The following is an 18412-nucleotide window of genomic DNA, read 5'->3' as shown; positions in this document are numbered from 1 at the left end:
GTGTAGTCTGAAGTCAGGGAGCTGGAGGAATAGGAAGTCTAATTCCTCCAGCTCCATTTTTCTTTCTCAAGATTGCTTTGGTATTCGGGGTCTTTTGTGTTTGCATAGAAGTTGTGAAAATTTTTGTTCTAGTTTTGTGAAAAATGCTGTTGGTAGTTTGATAGGGATTGCACTGAATCTGTAGATTGCTTTGGGTAGTATAGTCATTTTCACAATGTTGATTCTTCCAATCCAAGAACATGGTATATCTCTCCATCTGTTTGTATCATCTTTAATTTCTTTCATCAGTGTCTTATAGTTTTCTGCATACAAGTCTTTTGTCTCCTTATGTAGGTTTAAGTCTAGGTATTTTACTCTTTTTTGTTGCAATGGTAAATGGGAGTGTTTCCTTAATTTCTCTTTCAGATTTTTCATCATTAGTGTATAGGAATGCAAGAGATTTCTGTGCATTAATTTTGTATCCTGCTACTTTACCAAATTCATTGATTAGCTCTAGTAGTTTTCTGGTAGCATCTTTAGGATTCTCCCTGTATAGAATCATGTTATCTGCAAACAGTGACAGTTTTACTTCTTCTTTTCCAATTTGTGTTCCTTTTATTTCTTTTTCTTCTCTGATTGCTGTGCCTAACACTTCCAAAACTATGTTGAATAATAGCGATGAGAGTGGACAGTCTTGTCTTGTTCCTGATCTTAGTGGAAATGGTTTCAGTTTTTCACCATTGAGAACAATGTTGGCTGTGGGTTTGTCATATATGGCCTTTATTATGTTGAGGTAAGTTTCCTCTATGCCTGCTTTCTGGAGGGTTTTTATCATACATGGGTGTTGAATTTTGTCAGAAGCTTTTTCTGCATCTATTAAGATGATCATATGATGTTTATCCTTCAATTTGTTAATATGGTGTATCACATTGATTGATTTGCATATATTGAAGAATCCTTGCATTCCTGGGATAAACCCCACTTGATCATGGTGTATGATCCTTTTAATATGCTTTTGGATTCTGTTTGCTAGTATTTTGTTGAGGATTTTTGCATCTATGTTCATCAGTGATATTGGCCTGAAGTTTTCTTTCCTTGTGACATCTTTGTCTGGTTTTTGTATCAGGGTGATGGTGGCCTTGTAGAATGAGTTTGGGAGTGTTCCTCTCTCTGCTATATTTTGAAAGAGTTTGAGAAGGATAGGTGTTAGCTCTTCTCTAAATGTTCGATAGAATTCACCTGTGAAACCATCTCGTCCTGGGCTTTTGTTTGTTGGAAGATTTTTGATCACAGTCTCAATTTCAGTGCTTGTGATTGGTCTGTTTATATTTTCTATTTCTTCCTGGCTCAGTCTCAGAAGGTTGTGCTTTTCTAAGAATTTGTCCATTTCTTCCAGGTTGTCCATTTTATTGGCATATAGTTGCTTGTAGTAATCTCTCATGAGCGTTTGTATTTCTGCAGTGTCAGTTGTTACTTCTCCTTTTTCATTTCTCATTCTGTTGATTTGAGTCTTCTTTTTTTTCTTGGTGAGTCTGGCTAATGGTCTATCAATTTTGTTTTTCTTCTCATAGAACCAGCTTTTAGCATTATTGATCTTTGCTATCATTTCCTTCCTTTCTTTTTCATTTATTTCTGATCTTATCTTTATGATTTCTTCTGCTAACTTAGGGGTTTTTTTGTTCTTCTGTGTCTAATTGCTTGAGATGTAAATTTCGGTTGTTTATTTGCAATGTTTCTTGTTTCTTGAGGTATGATTGTATTGCTATAAACTTCCCTCTTAGAACTGCTTTTCCTGCATCCCATAGGTTTTGGGTCATCGTGTTTTCACTGTCATTTGTTTCTAGGTATTTTTTGATTTCCTCTTTGATTTCTTCAGTGATCTCTTGGTTATTTAGTAGTGTATTGTTTAGCCTCCATGTGTTTGTATTTTTTACAGTTTTTTTCCTGTAATTGATATCTCGTCTCACAGCATTGTAGTCAGAAAAGATACTTGGTATAATTTCAGTTTTCTTAAATATACCGAGGCTTGTTTTGTGGCCTAGTGTGTGAACCCTCCTGTGGAATGTTCCATGTGCACTTGAAAAGAATGTGTGGCTACACAGCTCAGGAGAAAATGGAGAAAAAGAAAGAAAGAAAAACAAATATATAAAATAAAATTAGGTAAATAAAGTTATTTAAATATTAAAAAATCATTTAAATAAAAAAATGTAAAAGTAATTTAAAAAAACAGAAGAGAGCAACTAAACCAATAAGCAAATACAGCAATGATAAGAAGCGCTAAAAGCCTGGTGGCACAGTGGTTGAGAGTCTGCCTGCCAATGCTGGGGACATGGGTTGGTGCCCTGGTCTGGGAGGATCCCACATGCCACGGAGCGTCTGGGCCCGTGAGCCATGGCCGCTGGTCCTGTGCTCCGCGACGGGAGAGGCCACAACAGTGAGAGGCCCGCATACCACAAAAACAAACAAACAAAAACGAAACAAAACAAAAGAAACTATACTAAGATTAATATAAAAATCGACAGTAGTCAGTCACATACAGCAAATCCCAAGTCTACAGTTGCTCCCAAAGTCCACCGCAGCAATGTTGGTATGATTCGTTGTCTCTGCAGGTATTCCACAGGTGCAGGGAACATCAAGTTGATTGTGGAGATTTAATCCACTGCTCCTGAGGCTGCTGGGAGAGATTTCCCTTTGTCTTCTTTGTTTGTACATCTCCTGGGGCTCAGCTTTGGATTTGGCCCTGCCTCTGCATGTAGATCGCCCTCTGGCATCTGTTCTTCGCCCAGAAAGGAGGGGGTTTAAGGCGCAGCTTATTAGGGCACTCTGGCTCACTCAGGTTGGGGGAAGGGAGGGGTACGGAATGCAGGGTGAGCCTGCGGCCACAGAGGCCAGCGTGACGTTGCAACAACCTGAGGTCTGCCATGTGTTTTCCCGGGGAAGTTGTCCCTGGATCACGGGACCCTGGCAGGGGTGGGCTGCACAGGCTCCCGGGAGGGGAGGTGTGGATAGTGACCTGTGCTCGCACACAGGCTTCTTGGTGGCTGCAGCAGCAGCCTTAGCGTCTCATGCCCGTCTCTGGTGTCTGCGCTGATAGCTGCGGCTCACGCCTGTCTCTGGAGCTCATTTAGGCGGTGCTCTGAATCCCCACTCTTCACGCACCCCAAAACAATGGTCTCTTGCCTCTTAGGCATGTCCAGACTTTTTCCTGGACTCCCTCCTGGCTAGCTGTGGCACACTAGCCCCCTTCAGGCTGTGTTGACCCAGCCAACCCCAGTCCTCTCCCTGGGCTCTGATCTCCAAAGCCTGAGCCTCACCTCCCAGCCCCCAGCTGGTGAGCAGACAGGCCTCTCAGGCTGGTGAATGCTGGTTGGCACCGATCCTCTCTGCGGGAATCTCTCTGCTTTGCCCTCTGCACCCCTGTTGTTGCGCTCTCCTCCGTGGCTCTGAAGTTTCCCCCCGCCACCGCCCGTCTCCGCCAGTGAAGGGGCTTCCTAGCGTGTGGAAACTTTTCCTCCTTCACAGCTCCGTCCCAGAGGTGCAGGTCCCATCCCTATTATTATTTTTATTTGTTTTGTTTTGCGGTACGCGGGCCTCTCACTGTTGTGGCCTCTCCCGTTGCGGAGCACAGGCTCCGGACGTGCAGTCTCAGCAGCCATGGCTCACGGGCCTAGCCGCTCCATGGCATGTGGGATCCTCCCGGACCGGGGCACGAACCCGTGTCCCCTGCATTGGCAGGCGGACTCTCAACCACTGCGCCACCAGGGAAGCCCCCATCCCTATTCTTTTTTCCCTGTTTTTTCTTTTTTCTTTTGCCCTACCAAGGTACGTGGGGAGTTTCTTGCCTTTTGGGAGGTCTGAGGTCTTCTGCCAGCGTTCAGTAGGTGTTCTGTAGGAGTTGTTCCCCTTGCAGATGTATTTTTGATGTATTTGTTGGGAGGAAATTGATCTCCACGTCTTACTCCTCCGCCATCTTGAAGGTCCTCCTCGTATTAACTTTAATTCTGCAGTAATAAGTGTTACACTCGGTGAAAGTTAGCATGTTTTTACAGTGTTAATGAAAACATGAATACCATTCTCTTGTATGCTACTATGGAATTGCTATTTTATAGGCCAAAAAGTGCTGGGATATTGGCTGTTTTACATGGTTCAACCAGTATTATCATTAGCTGAGAGCTGCTACTGGAATATTTTTGTGGGGTGGTATGGTTTTTAGGAAGTTGTTTGCTTCCTCGTTAGATTGTCAACAGGCCCAGTTGATGCTCTGATGGATATATTTGACAGAAATATTATCTCATGCAAGGAAGCCTATGGCACTGCTTTAGTCTCCAGAATACCAAGAAAGGACACAAATGTGAAGAAGATGGTTTTGGTTTCTGGGGACTTTTTCTCAGTGGTACAAAGGATGCTATGGGCTGCCTTTGTATGTAAGTTTGCAATGAGGCCCTGTAATGCTACTTCTTGGCTGCACTTAATTTAATATGTGTAATGGCCCGAGAAGCAGCCCCAGCGATTAGGACTGACAATATGCCACTGACATTAGAAGAGAAGCTTCTTATGCAAAAGGTGTCTATAAATAACATTTAAGACAAATATGTTTGGCTAATAAAGATTTTCTGAAAAGCACCTAGGAAATGGATAAACAAATGTGACGACTCATTGATTCAAATATGCCGATCGAGGTTGCCTAGGATCTCCCAGTGCTGTATTTGAATTCTGAGCCTGTAAGAGTAAGGGCCATCTTGAAATACTCTCTGGTTTTATTAGCAGTGCTTTTCAGAGCAGTTCACATCATCTGGCATTAAGTAATCATGATGTTGCTGCATAGCCAGAAGGTTAAGGCAAAGATGCGTAAGGATCCTGCAGCCTTTAACAACGGTCCTCAAACATTGCTGCATACTATTGATGGTTGATGATGATTTTTTGTGGTGTAACAATAAATAGCAATGATACCTACATAACATCTTCCCCCAAAGTCATTTGCCAATAAGAGCATCATTATTTTGCTTTCCGTATTATGCATTCTTCAAGTCAAGATAGTCTTGTTTATATGGTTGAAATGGTCAGATGCAGTGTTGTGAATGTGTGATTTGACTTCTTTCCTAAAGGCTAGCCTCCACTCAGGATGAAATTAGTTCTTCCACAAGGAAACAGTGACCAAAAAAGATACAAAATTGTGTCTTATAGAAATTTGGCAAGAGAATACTTGTTCCTCTTTGAGGAACTGTATAATTATACAGATATCAGTATAATTATAATTGGATTTAGCTACTACATCAAGTTATTTGAAATAAGGTCCTTTTTCAGAGGAGAAGAAATGAGATCAGTCTTAAATATCCAGTTAAAAGAAGTTGTCATTGAACCAGTTACACATACATCTTTGATGTAGCCCAGTTAGATGCCAGTGCCTTGTACCTGCAGTTTAGAATTCTTATATCACTTAAAATTTTCAAATTATTAATGTGACCCTACTTTTAGGATTATGGGTATGATAGCATATTTTAATGAAATCTTGGTTATGATGTTAACGAGGAGGAATTCATGGAAGGCATTCAGAACAGTCTGTATTGTTCTGGTGAACATGAACATCTGAGCATCTGAGCAAAGGGAAAAAAAAACATGAAATCAGAACTTGTATTTTAAGATCCACAATATAACCTACACTGAAAATAATATATTCTTCAGGCCTAACCCCGGGGTTACTTACTTTATAATATCTTTTCCTTCAATGAAAAAATAGCTAGTCAAGTACTTTATAACACATGCTAAAGTTGTTCCTAGGCATTGGACACACAGGAACATTTTCATGATTGTCATTGATTGTCTTGAGTTCCAAGGGTATACTAGTCTCTCACAATTACAAATAAGTGTGTCTTACTGTTGTTCGGTGTTAAAGCTCGATATAGTTCCAAAACACCAGAAGACATTGAGACAGAAACTTCTTACAATTCAAGAATACACAACTTCACATTAGAACTCAGTGAACTTTGATTCTAAAGGCATCATTGTCATGAAAACCCAAGATTTTTTATAATTACTTTTATGAGTAATTTATCCTTTATCCTCTCTAGGACTATAAGCCTCTCAGAGCTCTATTTCTTAAGTTTAAGCTCCTATTCTTGACTAGAATCGTGTGTGCAATTGCCTTTCCTTAATGCACATTCTATGATTGTCAATTAACTGAAAAGCAAAAATTGAGTGTGAATCCAATCAAGGGTATTTTGTACTATTTCTATTGTATGTTAAATTTGGAAGTCCTCCCTTAATCAGTACTTCGGGATTAAATGCCTAGGATCCCACATTCTCTTTACCCTAACCTAAAAAATTCAACTTATTCATAAATTGTGAACATGACTCGATTGTCCACAAAAGTTACCGTTAGTGGAAAGGTGAATTTTTATTACAGGTGAAGTGATTGTTACTTTAATCACATAATATGGCACATACAGAAACAGTTCTCATGAAGACATTTTTTAAGTGCTCTGATGGCCTGAATTGACGTTGAAATTGTAGGGACTCTTAGATCTGTCAGTGTACTTGTCAAGGGCATCCAATTTCCTGTGGATGTTGACCAGGGGACCTCGTACAAAAATATAAAATAGGGCTTCCCTGGTGATGCAGTGGTTAAGAATCCACTTGCCAATGCATGGGACACAGGTTCGAGCCCTGGTCTGGGAAGATCCCACATGCCGCGGAGCAACTAAGCCCGTGTGCCACAACTACTGAGCCTGTGCTCTAGAGCCCATGAGCCACAACTACTGAGCCCACGTGTCTCAGCTACTGAAGCCTGTGTGCCTAGAGCCCGTGCTCCACAACAAGAGAAGCCACCGCAATGAGAAGCCCGCGCACCACAATGAAGAGTAGCCCCCGCTCTCCACAACTAGAGAAAAACCTGCACACAGCAACAAAGACCCAACACAGCCAAATAAATAAATAGATAGATAAATAAATAATCCTCTTTAAAAATATAAATTTACAAGAATCTTCCAGAGAAAGGACCTCACGGTAGACTCATTCTCATAGTGATTTGACATTTTCCTGGTTCCATCTCAAGCCTCTGTTGCAATAATCACAGCTCTGTGATAACTGTTTACAACCCACACATTGCCAGACATTACTGTCTCTAAGTCTACATTTGCTTCTTTCGGGTTTAAATAATCTGTGGAACTTATCCAAATGTCTGGATAATGCTGAACCTCATCACTGACAAGCAAAAGGATAGGGTAAAATGATGATGCTAGCTATGGAGGCCAGTAGGTCAATTGTTGGAGGAATTAGCTTGCTTCTACTAAATAAAATAATTTTACTTAATTGGGTGGACTCTAAAGACATGCCTTATCTTTTCTCCTCTATACCACCCATGTTTTTACTTCTCTGTTGTTTTCCCATTGTCTAGCACCATAAAAAATTGATAAATATTTTTTTGAATAAATGAATGTGTTGAAGAAATGTCTATAAAAATATACTTTTTAATTAAAGTACAGTTGACATACAGTATTATGTTATTTTCAGGTATACAATATAGTGATTCAACATTTAAATACATGACAGAATAATCATCATGATAAACCTAGTAACCTTCTGTACCATACAAAATGATTACAGTGTTATTGACTATATTCCTTTTGCCATGTATCACATTCCTGTGACTTATTTATTTGATGAGGAAGTTTGTACTCTTAATCTCCTTTATTTATTTCACCCAGCTGCCTGCGCTTTCCCCTCTGACAACCACTAGTTTGTTCTCTGTATCTATGAGTTTATGTTTTGCTTTGTTTGTTTTGTTTTTTAGACTTCATATATATAAGTGAAATCATATGGTTTTTGTCTTTTTCTGTCTGACGTATTTCACTTAACATAATACCCTTTAGGTCCATTCATGTTACAAATGGCAAGGTTTCATCCTTTTTGATGGCTGAGCAATATTCCATTATATATGTATCCATCTATTGGTGGATCCTTAGGTTGCTTCCATGTCTTGGCTATTGTAAATAATGTAGCACTGAACATAGGGGTGCATATCTTTTGAATTAATGTTTTTCATGTTATTTGGATAAATACCAAGAAGGGGAGTTGCTGGATTGTATGGTAGTTCTGTTTTTAATTTTTTGAGGACTCGCCATACTGTTTTCCAGATTGGTTGCAGAAGCATATATTAGAATCTGTTTTCTTTTAAGCCTGGCATTTAAGAGATTTATAAAATTCTAAAACAATGCCTCTCTTCTCACTAAATCTTTGCCTTGGAAAACATAATTATTTTTCATAAAAGTATGTTAACTTATTTTACCATATAATGGGCTTATTGTAATTTTTACATGAATTAATCAAAACATTTTGAAAGTTAGAAATTCAACAATATAAATATCAATAGTTATAACTCACATTCCAATGCTCCTTGATGTCTACAATAATTTTTGAGACCGTAAAGTGGTTCTGAGATAAAAAAAATTTGAAAGTTGCTGGCTCAAAGAATGGGCAATATATACTTGTGTATACAACAGCAATAACCAGTTATAATATAGAATGGAAAAAAAGTAAAATATCTAAAAATAACCTTACAGTCCTATGTGGAGTATAACAAAAAATGGTCTATTTCAGAATATGAAAGGAGACTCAGTAAATGGAGATTCACACCATGTTCTTCGATGGGAAGTTTCACTATTATAATAGTGCTCATTTTTCTTAATTAATTTATAGATTTCACATATATCCAAACAACAGAAATATATTAAACCTGTGAAAATGAAAATTTCTATAAAATTTAACTACATGATTCCTAAGTTTATGCAAGAATAATAGGTTATTAACTGCAAAAAAACATTTTTCAAAGAAGGATAATCAGGGAGACCTGCCTTATCTGATATTATATTTACAGTAGAGAGTCAGATAATCAGTTATCTCAAAACCAGCTTCATTGTGTGTTGTGCATATATGTGTATATATGCGTATTCGTGTGCATTTAATATATGATAAAGGAAACATTAGTGTTCAACTTCACTCACTAAAGGATACATAAATGTAAACAATTCTTATCAGTTCAGTAAAGATAAGACATTAATACCAGAGGTAGTAGTATTGCTAAGCATTTGTAAATTGCTGGGGGGCAACTATAAACTGTAACAACCTTCTTGGATAGCTACTTGCTACTATACATCAAGTGCTTTAAGATATTCGTAATCTTCAATGTGGCAAATTTATTTCTAGCAATCTCTCCCACAAAAATATTCAGAAATGAAAAAATATTTATATGCAAATGTGTTCATAGCAGCACTTATTATAATAAGACAAATTTTAGAACAGCATTTATGTCTACATATTGGGCAATGATTAAGTAAATATGGTAATGACAAGGAAAACCGCATATAGAATAAGATTAAATAAAAATAGAGAATACATTTCATATAGTTCATAAATCCAGTTATGTAAAATGTGTAGCAGAATGCCAGGAGTAGATACCTTAATACATTAACAGTGGTTGTCTCTGAATTCTGGAATGATGAAAAATTTTTATTATCCTCTTTGTGCCTTGCTGTATTTTCCTAAGTTTTTAAAATAATGAATATATATCATTGTTAAAGTAAATAAAAACATTACAATTCAATTAACTATTGAAGTTGCAATTTGTAGTTTAAGACGAGTCAGACAAGATTTTATATTGCATTTCAGCTCCGGATTACCTGTTCTTTTACATCTGACAGTAACTTCAGATAGTTACTGTCCTTAACTTACATGTCATTTACATGTCATTAACTTCAGATAGTGCCTCCATTTTCACAGTGTAGTTTTTGTCCATTTGCTAATAAACTATATAACTTTAAACAAGTCACTTTACCTTTCTTGGTCTTTCATTTCCTTGCCTGTCAAATGAAGGTCCTTCCAATTTTAAAATCTGGAAATTAAGTGATAAAGATTTAAAAACTGTATTTCCAACAGAAATGTCTTTTGCCACCATCGATATGTCTCTCTTTTACTACACAATTTCTCCTAACTTATTCTCTCCTATGTTTGTGTTTCTGGAGCTCCCTCTTCCCTCCCTAACATCTGATGATTGAGAAGGGATTATAATCTCATCTTGCTGTCTGTCTCCCAGTACTACTCAAGGCAGCATCCAGATTCTAGTGTTCCTATATGAATATTGTTGACTGTCATCTACAGGTCATTGATGATACTCATTGTCATAGAATTTTGAAAACTCTGTGGAGATTCTAAGAATCTCGATATAAATGAACCGACTCAAGCTTGATGATGAAGTGCTGTTGTCTGTTCCTTGTCATTTTAGCCTGTTTTGTTGGACCTTACTGATATTATACTCTCTACTGCTGTACACAACCCAGGCTTGGATACCTATGCTTACCATTCAAAATGACTAGCACTTTGGAAATACTCGTTTTTCTGATGAAGCTATTATATAGTATTTAAATTGTAGTTTGCAATCTGATATTTTAACTCTGTGGTGCTTACTAAAAATTATTGCTATATTTAGTGGTTAATTCAAATAAGTTGCTAAATATGGTACTGGATGATGATATGAATGCATATCATAGCACAATATGATAAGCTTTATGCAGATTCATTCACTCGATATCAAATATAGTTTTCTTATAATTTAATGTATTGCATTCTTTAGTGTAAAGTTTTAACCTCTATTGTATACTTTAAATGGAAAAGCAAACCTCAGAATTGATGCTCTTTGTCTAACTGGTCGTCTGGGGTGGAATATATACTGTTTGATGCCTCCATGTGATTCATGTGTACTGATAAATTTCTTTTTAAACTTGCAGCAAATAGTGGCAGCAATAAATGCAGGGATTATACCTTTAGGAAACACCTCCAATCAAATCAGTCACTGGGATTTGGGAAGTTCCTTCTTCTTTGCTGGCACTGTTATTACAACCATAGGTAGGAGACAACTTATTTTGTTTTTTAATTTTGGTACAGCTTGTGAGCTAAAATTCACTTGTTTGAATTTTTTTTACAGTTGGTCAAAATGGTCTACTTAAGGTAGAAAACTAGATTTCAGTAAATTGATTTTGAAAAGAGAGTTTAAAGGTTTGAACAAAGGAATGATGGAAATGAGTTATTGTTTCAGAATACTGAGTTGTTTAAAATCCATATGAAACTCGAGAGCAGTTCATTTGAGTCATTTGACTAAAGGATAAGAACATCAGGAAATAGCTTGAAATGGTGATTTTTGGGGGGGGGACAAGTAGTTTAAAAATTTCCTGCATCTTTGATTCTTTAGTACAGAAAGAAACGATTTGAGTACAATTTTGACATTCTTTTCATGAAGTTCTTATTTGATATCACGTTCTTCAACTTGTAAAATTTAACTCTGCATTTGAACAGATTGTTCCTATTTTTATATACTTGTCTATTATGATTATTTCAGGCCTTTTTCATGCATTATGTTTTTCTAATAACACAAATGTATAAAAAATTAACACTGAAATACTAAGATTACAAAAAAATGAAAGTTTAAGCCCTTGACCTTTTATCTTTTAATCATGTTGTGTGTCATACTGCTAAAAAGGGTCACAGTGGAACACGGTCTCTTTTTTTGGGATTGACTGTGCATCCACTCAGCACCCACTAGGCAGCAGAATGGGTACAAGTAGATGACTTCTCTTCTGTTAGTTAGTCCTTCAGTGCCCAAGAGATATCCAGAGGATATAAATGCAGACCCCATAGTGAAAGCCATGCTTGCCATGCCGTGAGGATTGGGAGGAATTACAGCTGCTTGTTTCATGGAAGGAGGTGGGTTTAAAGCATAATTTTCAATAAAGAGAAGGAAATTGACTCATCACAATTATGAACAAAATATGTGTGCAAAGGGAATTCTCCCCTTCCACACATGCTTGGGATGAGATTTCCTCTCATGGGCTTGACCTCTGATTTGGGTGTGTGAATTACAATTCTAAAAGTTTTAATTTTATTCTTCGATGTCATTGATAGATTATGAAGTGTATACAGTTTTCAAATGAGTACCTTATATCAAAGTCCTAAATAAGTGAACATGGACAATTTATGGATGAACTCTTGCTTAGAATTTTCCTTTGAGAGGAATTTGTAGTGTCCTGTCATTATGTGAATCCACTGTAATGCCTCTTTGTGCTGGAACACTTGCCAGTGAAATAAATACCTTAGCATGTTGATTTTTGCCTTTGTTAAGAAGTCAAAGAGCTGTGTTTACTCTTACATCTCCATCAGCTAGGTCAAAAGTTGTGTGGCTGCGAAAATCTGGAAGAATGGCAACCTTGATATTTAACCATAATAACAGGTTAACTTTGGAGCTTAGACATCTTGGCCATTTCTACTTTGGAAATAACTGTTTATTGTGTAAACTTCTTAGAGTCTGGAAGGAAAAAAAAGCTCACAGACTGAGTGAGAATGGTTTGTTTCTGCCCAATGAAAACTCAAATGTCCACGTTATAACTCATCATGACCACCACTAAATTATTCTCCAAGAGACTTAAGTCATTATACAGACTTAGTGTTGCATCCTATGTTTATAAACTGTCTCATTTTTTGAATCCCAAATTCAGTAAGTTTTGCAGACATATACTTCAACACATGAAAAAAATAAACCGTTATTACCAGCCTTACCCCCAAATTATAGCCATTAAGCACAGTAGCTGATTATTTAGGTTGTTTAGGTAGCAGCCTGACAGCCCAAATCTCTTACTGTTCTATCTCAGTCTTCGGTGGATTAAGTCATTCTAGGTCACCGACATTTACTCCATGGTCTTCTACTTCTAGGTCAAGGCCATCTCCTAGGACCTTGGACTAGATTATGGTCTAGGGCGAGGTACAAATTTTGGCCTCTTTCATAAGTCTCCATTTGAGAGATATCCAGTCATTATTTAATAAAATTCAAAGTGTAATTATTAATATTGCTAATGATAATAATTGTATGATCTTTGAAGTGGTTTATAGAAATCATAGAAATTGTAACCTCTAGCACTAAGCTACACTGTTGTTTAAAAAATAGAACTTGAGACAGTCTGGGAGAAAAAGTTGCAGTTGCTCTTGTAGCGTGCCTGATACAGGCAGTGCTTCATGGAGCTGCATTGGCTGAACTGTCCCAGATTTTTCTACTCAGTGTTAACAATTTGTCTAAGAAGCCAAAGTGACCCTTATTATTCATTAGAAATATGCCCAAGAGAAGTTCAGTTATACAAAGTAGAATATTAAAATTTAAGAACTAATTTTAGAGAATCTCTTCATATATCTACACACTGTTTTCAAAATCACACCCTTCCAAGCCCTTCACAAATTCCATTTCACAGTTGCACAGACTAACATCCATTCCTGACTATTCTTTTCTTATTCCTTGCTTCCAGTTCATCAGTGAGTCCTGTTGGCTCTGCCTTTAAAGTAGATCTATAATTTAACTACTGCTCACCATTCAAACTGCCACCATTTTGGTCCAAGCCAGCATCATCTCAGTGCCAGCATCCATGTAGAAAGAAACCTTCTGCTCAGAAATATTCTCTGGATTCCAGCTCATTCAGAGCAAACACCATACCCCACTGCTTATCGCACCTAATAAGATGCAAGTTCTGGGATTTTTATGTGTTTGAGTCTTTTCTGTATCCCCAGTGCCTGACACGTAGTGGGTGCTTAATAATTATTTTTGGAATTAAAAACAAATGGGGATTCTAAATGATATGAAGTGTACCTCGTTGGAAATTACATAACACTAAATTGATAACATTACACTTAATTCTTAGCTCTTTAAACAGGCTTCATTACTAACTCTTTTGTTTGTTCATTTACTTACTCAAAAAATAATACAACATGATCAGTCTGCTACTATAAAGATAAAAGATAAATTACTTGAGCCTGGGTGGCACACAGACCAGTCAGGGAGGCCCGTGGGCAGACAGTCATTTACAATATAGTATGCCAGGTCCTATGGCTTAAGAGCATTCAGTGGGAATGTATAGGAGTGACATTGTACATAGATACTGGGGTAGGTGGGTGGGTAAAAAAGGAGCAAGGAATACTTCCCTTTCCTTGATAAATGTCCTATTTGAGATTGGAAAAAGAATTAGGAATTTCCCAGATGAATAAAGGTAGAATGGGAACATTCCAGGCATCAGGGGTTCATGTGGGAAAGATTAGGGGTAAGAGAGAATATGGTCTGTTTAGGAATTACAGGTCATCTAAAATTGTTGTTTGTAGTTGAAGGGATTCATCTTTAGAACCATGTAAATCATTAAGTCAACGTAGTAGCTCCTATTGGATCTATGCTACTTTTGCCACTGCTGGGAGAATAAAAGGAAATAAGAACACAGTCCTTGTTTGCAATCAAATTTGGGAGATAAAACTTACAATTAGGAAATAATGGGATAATAACAAAAATAGGTCTTGTATAATCAAATATTACATGGAACAATGGTTTCAGTGCTATAAGAATTGAGAAAAAGGAAAGAACATGTGGGCTGGAATGGGGAGGAAAAGCTTAATTAGAGAAGTTGGATTTGAACTGTGCTTTGAAGAAAATGTTTTGGTTTAGACTGATGGAGGGGAAAAAGCCTCCCAGTCTGTGAGATAGCTAAGCTAAAACACCAAGGGAGAATGAGCCTGACTTATTTCAAGGATAGAAAAGTAAGTATTTGAGTAGACCAGAGGAATTGTTTAGAGGAGTAATGGGAAATATTGACTGATTCACATGGGAAGAATACAGTTGAATATAATTTGGTTTTTGAGAATTTTGGACCTGCTGTACTAAGAACATGGATTTTTTTGGAAAGCGAAGTGACAGGTTAAAAGTGACATTAGAAGATGCATCTGTCAGGAAGAGGATATGTGGAGACTGACGGTGAGGGAACAGTTAGGAGACCATTTCTGTGATCCACAGAAGGGGAGTGAGAGTATTGACTGGGAGGACTGGAGTTGATGTTGAAAGATGAGATTAGGACAAAAGGTTGAAATAATTAGATGCGGGAATCAACAGGCCTTGGTGACTAATACAACAAAGAGAGAGGCATCTAAATGTTGACTATTGAAATGAAATGAATATCTAGGCAGCAGGCTGGTAGTTCATAAGCAGTCCTAGTTGATCCTGTGAAGAAAAAGGAGTTTAAAAAAATGGCCAAGATGTTATACATGGTGTTATATTAGGAAGCTTCATTTTAGTCATTTTCCCACCTCAATTTTTATTTGTTGGTTTATTCTTTAATTCAGACAGACTAGAAAGACAAGGTGGACAGGCTCCCTCCGGAGCTCACATTGGGGTTGAGGAGACCCAACAATCAGTCAGTGCACTTGAAAACAAGACCATTATCAATGGCAGTAAATGTTCTACAAGAAGTTCATGTACGTGGTCAAGAGTAGGTAGTGGAGCCAGAGCAGGGAGTGGCAGGTGCTCTAAAGCAGACTGATTCAAGCGCTCTCAGAGCAGGTGACAGTTAAGCAGAAGGCTAAAGGATGAAAAGAAATCAGCCAGGGAAAGAAGAGTGCACAGATGAGTTCAGGCAGAGGGCACAGCATGGCAAAGAAGAAGCGAGGTTAGCAAGATGAACAGGGGCCAGCGGATGTAGGACTTGGTAGGTCATGACAATATCCTCAATTCAGTGAGAAGCCACTGAAAGATTTAAGCAGAAGGGAGTCTTGATGTGACTCAGGCTGCTGTTCAGAGGGCAACACGGAAAGCAGGAAGGCGAATGAGAAGGTTATTTTATTACTCCATATGGGAGAAGATGTTGACTTGAACTACGGAGGTGGCCGTGAGGAGAATGAAAAGTGGACGGATGCATGATCTTAAAAAGAGACTTTATGGATGGAGATACACTTATCTCTGAGAATGGGGCCGTGGGTGGGGGCAGGGTTAGTGTTTTAAATTTTATTTTAAAGCTAATAAGAAATCATTTAAACTCTAGGAAAGGCAGTTGGCAAAAATGATGTAATGGAAAACTGTATTCTATTTTGAGGTCAATTTAAAGATTAGAATAAGATGTAAGGTGATTTTATTCCCTGAAGGCATTAAAATATAATAAAGTTTTCCCCAGTGGAAAGTAAATCGGAATGCCAGGGACCGGATTTGCCCAAGCTTATCACTGAATCATCCTGATCTCTGAGTGTCAGAATGCAAATAACAAGACACCACTGTGGTCTACAGCAACTTTAAGATCCCCAAGCATCATGTTAGGTCTTATGGAAAACATTTCCTTGGAGTAACATTTCTCGTATTTACAAAGCACTCTTGTTTTCCACTCCTTGAGTTATAGAGATTGGATTCAGGTATATAGTTTCTATGTTTAGTTTTTCTGTATTTTGAATCAGCCACTGGGACTTTCAGTTTCCTTTTACCTAGATTGAATTATTGAATTGCTGAAGCTGTTATGACAATGGTCACAGATTTTCTGCCAACTCTTATTTTACCTGTTTAGCATAATGCTTAATTATGCATTAGAAAACGGGGGAAAAATTAAAGAAAGATTAGAAAAAAACAGGGAAAAAAGTTAAAGTTTTAACAAACAGTTCCAGATAAAAAGAAGAGGTCAATTTTGGAAATGCCAAGGCTCTATTGAAAACTGTAAAGCCTATGCATATCTTTAGCAGAGAGTCTAGGACCTTTCTGTTGGTAAAAAAGCTATAACTTAAAAGGTGAGGGAAAAGGTGTAAGATCTTTTTTGTTCAATTTTGTAATCTCGTGAAACCACTGTCTGAACTCGGAAATGAACAGACTTGAAGCAGTGGTGTAGAATTTGACAGTCAGCATTTTCCCGGGGGATGATGTCATTGCAGCGCTGGGTGTTGGGTGCTATCTTATTAATTTGGTAGACTCGTAATTCTATGGCATTTCACTGGTCTCTTGGCTGTTCTCTGAGAACTGCATATTGGATTTTGGAAACATTGAGCTTCCTTCAGGCAGCTTAAAAGGCAGGTAATCTTGCAAGGTGACTTCCAGCTCTGACTCCACAATCTCATTGCATTTTTCTTTATGCCGGTTTGTTAAAGTAGATAATTCTTTTTCCAAAATCTGTACTTCTGGTGTTGTGCAGCTGAAATACAGAAGTTGAAATTAAGAAATTGTTTTGGGTCTTTGATGCTCTGTTTCTCTTCCCATCCACTAAAATCAATGAAAATAAAACCTATCTCAGGATATTAACATCAATTCCTACCATTCAGAAGAACCTTCACATAGGTTTATTTTCTAAGTTAAAATGCATTTATTCTTCAGAGAAAATGCCTTCTGAACGGTAGTTAAGATTGCAGAGTGCAAAATTATATTTGATAGGCAGTAAAGCAGAATTATTGCATAATAATTATAGTATTATAGACTCCAAATCTTTTCTCATTACGTATGTATGTTAATCAGCACAAAGAGGTTTAATTCAGAGCACTTAGTACTCAGAATCCTGTGCTAGTTGGAAAGGGATTTAGGAGCATTAAGGATGTAATCTTCCCAGGAGTGAGGCAGTGTTTTTATTATTATTATTATTATTTGGTAGTAGAACGCAGAGCAAGAAAGTATAGATATAAAAAAACCCAGAAGTGCCGGTAAGAGGAGGGCTGGCTATGGTATCTGCAATAGTAGTCATCCACGTGTTGGGTGTGTTCAAGGCAGGAACTGCTTGTATTCTGTAACAAAATATACTTTTATATATTTTTGCCTACTTTTGAAAAGTTTGCGATAACATATTTTTAATCTTCGGGAAATCAGTCACTGTCAAATGATGTGATCATGAAATTACCCCAAAATTGGAAGCAAAGAATTGTCATGAAGTTCATGCCCTGAATAAATACAGAATCTATTTTTAATCTTGTCATTTCCCCCTTCCCAACCACTATATGAAATGCAGCACGTTTGTCATAGATGATAGATTTTATAGAGCATCTGATTGACCACTAGATATGCAAATATTGCTCGGAATGTGATTAAAACTAGGTGAGATGATTATTAGAAAAATATTTTTGTAATTGTCTCAAGTATTGCATTTGATAGGGAAGAAACGTAATAACATTTGTCTGGGCCTGTCTACTTTAAGCTAGTAATTATGCTACATATTTGTTTTCTTCCCAATCCTTTAAAAAAAAAAAAATCTAGACTTGTGCAATCTTACTCTTGGAAAATTGGCATTGTTATTTATGTGGTACTGTAAAAATAACATGGTATTTACAAAAGTAGTACCTGTGCCAAATTAGGTCCATGTGTAAGTATTGTGGTTTGTATGCACATAAGGTACGATGCACATAATGACTAATTCTAAACACAAAGGAATTCCACGCAGCCATCTCTTGGTTCTAAAGTACCACTGGGGAAAATATTGATATTATGAACTTTTGAAAGTCACAGGTCATCAAAAAATGCATGTTAATTACTAATCTTAAACTTCTTCCCCTTCTAACTTTACTTTTAAAGCAAAAACAGTAAACGTGGGCAAATTTGGTTGATGGGTTGTACCTCTCCTCTTTAAGCTTAAGTTTC

The 18412-nt window shown here is 37.4% G+C and overlaps 1 protein-coding gene across 6 annotated transcripts in view; it reads left to right on the top strand.

The window, feature by feature from the left end:
• The window catches only part of KCNK2 (potassium two pore domain channel subfamily K member 2), a 231246-nt gene that overhangs the window by 105374 nt on the left and 107460 nt on the right, over positions 1-18412 (top strand). For all 6 annotated transcript variants that reach the window (XR_010941264.1, XM_067728960.1, XM_067728962.1 and 3 more), the window contains exon 3: positions 10758-10875. Coding sequence is in view for 5 of the 6 variants with exons in the window: in XM_067728960.1 (XP_067585061.1) it covers positions 10758-10875 (118 nt within the window). In the remaining variant the exon portion in view is untranslated. The remainder of the gene's footprint in view (positions 1-10757; positions 10876-18412) is intronic.

This window comes from Pseudorca crassidens, chromosome 2, assembly GCF_039906515.1.
Source record: "Pseudorca crassidens isolate mPseCra1 chromosome 2, mPseCra1.hap1, whole genome shotgun sequence".
Lineage (NCBI taxonomy): Eukaryota > Metazoa > Chordata > Mammalia > Artiodactyla > Delphinidae > Pseudorca > Pseudorca crassidens.
Note: the sequence above shows the minus strand (reverse complement) of the source record. Positions and strands in the feature narration are given on the sequence as shown.